General features: G+C 51.6%; 1 protein-coding gene across 1 annotated transcript in view; it reads left to right on the top strand.

The window, feature by feature from the left end:
- Nucleotides 1–1,420: 1,420 nt before the first annotated feature.
- Nucleotides 1,421–6,000, top strand: part of PGR (progesterone receptor) — a gene marked incomplete at its 5' end in the record, with an annotated part of 92,927 nt that continues 88,347 nt past the window's right edge. The window contains one exon of the mRNA XM_083361767.1: nt 1,421–2,886. Coding sequence (XP_083217893.1) covers nt 1,421–2,886 — 1,466 coding nt within the window. The remainder of the gene's footprint in view (nt 2,887–6,000) is intronic.

The following is a 6,000-nucleotide window of genomic DNA, read 5'->3' as shown; positions in this document are numbered from 1 at the left end:
CATGCCTGCCGCTTTAGGTTTAAAGCTGGAGATAAGAAGGCGGCTCTATTATGGGGACACAGCTAAAATAAAGAAAAAGTAACGCATTGCGTCAGGTGTGAGCAAGGTTGATGATGCACTGCTGTGGATCCTCTTGGCCTTTCTCAGCACTGTGCCTGGGGGAACAGTGGGCAGTTCAAGGGGATTAACCACCCTCCACCCCACCCCACCCCCACCCCCACCACATTCTGCCGGGATTGCTTAATCTATCTGCTGGTAGGGATGGGTCCCTATCCCTCCATCTCAGAAGCAGCCAGAGCAGCAGCCAGTTTTGCCCACAAGGTTAGCCCTGGGTTGTGACTACCCGCCCCTTTGCTAACCTACAGATTTGCACCTTTGAATTATCCATCCCTTTCGCTTTTTCTGACTTGGCTAAAGTCGCAGCCCGTCTCCCTCTTCCTCCCTCTCCCAAATCTGGGGAAAGAAAAGAAAAAAAAAAGAAGAAGAAGAAGATGCAAAGAAGGGGAGTCGTGGCTAGTGATTAGAGGCGGCGGAGGAGGAGGAATCAAGAGAAAATAAGGAGGAGCCGACGGGGCGCCCGGGCAGCCGCGTTTGCCAAGTTCTGCCGGGAGCAGACGTTGGCCGCCAGGGGGCAGCACGGAGCGCGCGTTCCGGATTTCAGGCAGGCAGGTTGGTTGGACTTTCCCACCGCGTTACTCTTCTCGCCTTATCATTCCGTCCGGCGCTCATCCTGGACAGGGCGCCGAGCTCGGGGAGCCTCCTGAGACTGAGGGTTGGCCGACCTGGGCCGGGGGAAGCGCCTCTTCCGTTTCCAGGCAAGAAAATCGGCCGCTGCCGGAGGGACTGGCGGTGCTCAACCCCTTAAGGAGGAGAAAGTTTGCGACATAAGCCAACGCCGTCGAGTTGGGCGCTGGGTTGCCGCGCAGGTGGTTTTTGGTTGTTTTTTTTTTCTTTTCCTTTTTTTCCCCCCCTGGGGAAGCAGAACAGGTGGCGGACCCGAAGCCTCCTTCCGAATTGTCTGCGGGACTCTCTGCACCCGGGACCGGCTGACTCTGGGAGCGGGCAGCGCCAGCCCAGCATGGAGTGGCGGTGGCGAGCCAAACACGCTTGAAGCCTTTCTAGTCCAGCAACTTTCTTCCACGTGAAACACGATCCGAGTGGAATAGCTGAGCAACGAGGCTGCCCTCCTGTCCAGCGCCGCACACACACACACAAACACACACACACACACACACACACACACACACACACACACACAGAGCCCCCGTTGGTTCTGAGGATGTGACGAACCGAAGGATTTCGAAGTGGTGCAGAGGCTGCGCAGCCCCCGTCGCGTCGAACTTCATTCAGGTCCGCGGCTACGCTTACTCAGGTGTGTGGTCCGCCACCTTCGCGAAACTTTAGGGGTGTGCCAGGGAAGATGAAAACCAAGGGAGGGACCAGGGATCCCTCTGCTGCCTCCACCTCTTCCACCCAGGATGGGTCAGTCCTCCTAGTACCTCCTCACCCATCCGATCGGGATCCTTTCGCTGGAAGGGAGAGGGTCGAGGCGATCGATCTGACCCTGGACGGGCTTCTGTATGCCAGAAGCAGCGAAGACGAGGACGACGACGACGAGGAGGAGGAGGAGGAGGAAGACCAGGAAGAGGAAGAAAACGCGTGTCTCGAGGAGCAAGAACAGCTACCTGCCTCCTCCTTGGTCCAGGAAAGTTCCGGGTTGCCGTCGGGCAAAGACGCCCTGGACCGGGTCCTGGATACCTTTCTGACTTCGGCTTCCAGGCACTCGGACAGCCCCTCGTCGGCGTGGTCGCCTTTCTTCGGCTCGGAAATCCCCGACTTGACCGCTGGGCTCCCCGACCGGCGCTCCCTCGACGGCAAAGAAGAGGGCGCGCCGGCAGACGCCGCTTCCCTGCCGCCTCCGCCTCTTTCTCCCGCGGCCACCGCCTCTCCTTCCCTTTGGAAGGCGGCTAAGGATGCGGAGGGAGCTCCTTTTAAGAGCCCGAGGGGCAGGGCCCCAGTCCCCGCAGCCTCGACGCTGCCTAAAGGAGCGCAGCAGCAGCCTCCGGGGTCGGCCGAGGGAGATCTGGTCCCCGGGGCTGGCCAGGCGGTAGCGGCGGCCGCCTCCTCCTCCTCCTCCTCCTCCTCCTCCTCCTCTTCCCCCTCTTGCAAGCTCCCGCCAACTTCAGCCGCGGGACGCTCCCCCTTGGCCGCCCCCTCCAGCTGCTCCGACTTCCTCAACGTGCCCATCCTGCCTCTCAACCCGGCCTACTTAGCCGCCCGGACGCGGCAGCTGCTGGACGTGGAGGAGTCCCAGGACTGGAGCCCCTTCTGCGGCCACCCAAGCGCCGCTTCCTCGCCCGCCCCGTGCAACCTCCAGGACTTCGCCAGCTTCATCTATCCGCCCCCGCCGCCCCCGCCACCCCCAGCGCCGCTTTACCTCCTGGGCTCCGGCGGGGACTTTCAGCCCAGCTTCAAGATCAAAGAGGAGAGCCTCGCGGCGGCCGTGGCCAAAAACAGTAGCGACGGCGGGGCGCACTTGGGCACCTTGCCGGCCGCCGCGGCGCCCTGCCCGGACTACGCTCCGCCGAGCGCCGCCGCTTCGCTGCCCAAGAGTAGCATGAGCGCGCAGGAAGCCGCCGCCGCTACCGCGCCCCCCTCGTCGACCCTGGAGTGCGTTCTCTACAAGGCGGAGGTGGCGGCGGCAACTGTCGGCGCCCTCCCGGGCTCTTACGGACTAGCGCCTTACAAAGCCTCCGCCAGCTCCATAGCGCAGAGGGAGGCTCTCGCTTTGCCCTCTACCTCGGGCGCCCCGCCTCAAGCCCTCTACCAGCCGCTCGCCTTTCACGGCCAGCAACCGTTCTACTCGCCTTACCTGGGCTACCTAAGGTAAGCGGGGGGGGGTTCCTTCACCCACCCTGGCTCGAAGAGGCTTCCGTGAATTGTAGTGTTGTACTGCCCTGCTTTTCCGAAGATGGCCTGTCAGTATGGCCGGCACCTGTCAAGTTGTGGCCAACCGTAAATAAATAATATTTAGAGGGGGGGGTCATTCTGCCCTTCGGAAGCCACCTGCCCCAGGAGGCACATTTAACCCCCCCCCCCGTGGAAACTTCTTTTATTTCGATGTGTTACCAGTAGGTGGGAAAGGTAATAATGAGGCTCCCCCACGCCTATAATTAACAGAATAACCGAGTTGGAAGGGGCCTTGGAGGTCTTCTAGTCCACCCCACTGCTCAAGCTGGCGACACTATACCATTTTCGACAAATGGTTGTCCAGTTCCCTTCTTAAAAGCCTCGGGTGTTGGAGCACCCACAACTTCAGAAGGCAAGTTAATCTTGGATCTGGATCCGTTCACTCCCCTGCCTCTTGTCCGTTTCCAAGTCTAGTGGCTAAGTCAGTCTAGAAAGAATATGGATCTAGCTGCTAAGAGTTGAAAATGACTTAAGGGTACATATCATTATTAATCAGAAAAAAAACAGATTGACGAATATTGTCTCTGGGATGTGTGAAGAGACAGTTTGAAAAAAATCTGGTGAATCTGTAAACAAAGCTAAGAAAAAGACTCCAGCCCTTTCACCACTGCTTGTCTGTGTGCGCACACATTGCGACACTTCAACATCAGAATAGTTTAAAAATAGCTTTAAAAAAAACACAAAAAAAACAACAGTGGCTAGTTTTTCATCCTGGTCAACTTGACTTTTGATGGTCATATCCACAGGGTGTCCTTGGCAAAAATTACACTGCCTTCTAGAGGTTTAGCAACTTCCCAGTCCAGCATTCATCCTTTCTTAGTGATGCTCTGTGCTTAGACTAACAAGATCTGACCAGGCTTAGTTCATTTATTTATTCTGTTCATAAGATTTGCATCCCAGCTTCATTACTTTATAAGTAACTCAAGAGGGGCAAACATACCTGATATTTCTTCCTATTTTCCCCATGACAACAACCCTGTGAGGTGGGCTGGGCTGAGAGAGAGGGACTGGCCTAAAGTCTCTCAGCTGGCTTTCATGCCTAAGGTGGGACTAGAACTCAGAATCACATGGTTTCTAGTTCAACATCTTAACCACTACTTTAGTTCCCTAGACAATCAGACAGGATCTGCTCAATGCTGCCATCTGCTGTGTCCGTAGTGCATCCTCCTGTTAGACTATTGCAATTTTGCTAGATAGAATGTCTTATCTCCCAGTTAATGCTCCTTACATGGCTTTCCATTATTGTTGGACTACAAGTCCCATCTTCCTCGTTCTGGGAAGTTAGAGAAGTTGTCAGCTGGCACCCCTTGAAAGATACCAGGTTGGAGAAGGTTGGTGAAATATTGAAGCTGCAGGACTACAGTAGTTGACAGGACTACAGTAGTTGACAGCTATGAACCATTATTAAAGTATGGATCATATGCCCTTTGGTTTTTACCACTTAAGTATATTCCAAGTGGCCTTTTTTCCATTTTTCTCTGAATTCTCAAATATTTAGTCCTAGCTTATCTGGAGAGCTTCAGAAGGAAGAAAGGGGCTGCCACAAAGATGAGGGGGGGGGGGGTCGCCTTGTTTTCCAAAGCACCAGAAGGCAAGACAAGAACCAATGGAGGGAAACAAATCAAGGAGAGAAGCAACCTAGAACTAAGGAGAAACTTCCTAATGAGAACAATTAACTAATGCAGGGGTTTTCAAACTTGGCCCTTTTATGACTTGTGGACTTCAACTCTCAGAATTCCTCAGCCAGCATGCCTGGCTGAGGAATTCTGGGAGTTGAAGTCCACAAGTCATACAAAGGGCCAAGTTTGAAGACCCCGGAACTAGTGAAATGGTTTGCTTTCAAAAATTGCGGATGCTCCAGCACAGGAGGCTTGCAAGAAGAGACTGGACAGCCACTTGTCTGGAATTGGTATAGGGTCTTCTGCTTGAGCAGGAGGTTGGACTAGATGACCTCCAAGGTCCCTTCCAACTCTCTATGTTAAGAAGTCTGGGATAGGACTTCAAGAGATCTTTTATGAATAATAATGGTTATCTGGTTGTTCATTTTAGTTGCTTAAGGCTGTGGCTCCATGGTAGGACTTGTTTTTGAATGAACAAAAGTAGACTGTGGCTGTTAATGATTAAATGCGCTTTGGCTAATGGCTATAATTCATGGTCAAAGCCATTTCCATTTTCAGCATTGGAATGTCAGTTACAGCTGTTTGTTATGTGATTTCCTCTTTTTTAAAAAAAACTTTTGGTCTTGCTTATTGATACTTGTTGAAAGTTTTGTTCAACAGCAGATTTTAAGATTGATAGCCATTATAATTTGACTTTTGGACTAGCATTGGGATAAATTAAATTTGCATGGACGTTTCCTATTTTTCACATAGTCTTTTGCTCTGTGACCCAAAATTAAAATATAATTAAAAAGGTTGTTGTGAGAATAAAATAGACTAGGTAAGAGACAACCAAATGTCACTCTGCAAAAAGAGCAGTTTTGATATATATTAAAGCAGGGGTCTTCAAACTTGGCCCTTTTATGACTTGTGGACTTCAGCTCCCAGAATCCCTCACCCAGGCATGCGTGCCTGGCTGAGGAATCTTGGGAGTTGAAGTCCACAAGTCATAAAAGGGCCAAGTTTGACGACCCCTGTACTAAAGGATAAATGTGCAAATCCTTTTCCCTATTCCATTCTTCCTTACAAATTTTCTATTAAGAAATCTCATTATATTCATTGATGTTAAGTGTCAAAGTTTGTTTTTACTTATTATCAGTCAAGCTTCTATAATACTAACAACGCTGAAAAAAAATGAACAGCTGGCATACAGATAACTCTGTCTTACGAAAGAAATACAAGCTGCTTCTCCTAAACCATACTTTAAAATAAATGTAGCTCCCTGACAGTTTGCAGAGTTTTTATGACACTGGTGATCATTCTTTATAATATACAGTATAAGCAACTGTAGCCTCTGTTCAAGACTGATAACTATGCACCAGATTTTCAAGTAGGTCTTCCTCCTGGTTAAAATCTGATAGATGCACAGAAC

Source organism: Vipera ursinii (assembly GCF_947247035.1).
Source record: "Vipera ursinii genome assembly, chromosome: 4".
Lineage (NCBI taxonomy): Eukaryota > Metazoa > Chordata > Lepidosauria > Squamata > Viperidae > Vipera > Vipera ursinii.
The sequence above is the reverse complement of the archived record's forward strand: the minus strand, read 5'-3'. Positions and strand labels throughout refer to the sequence as shown.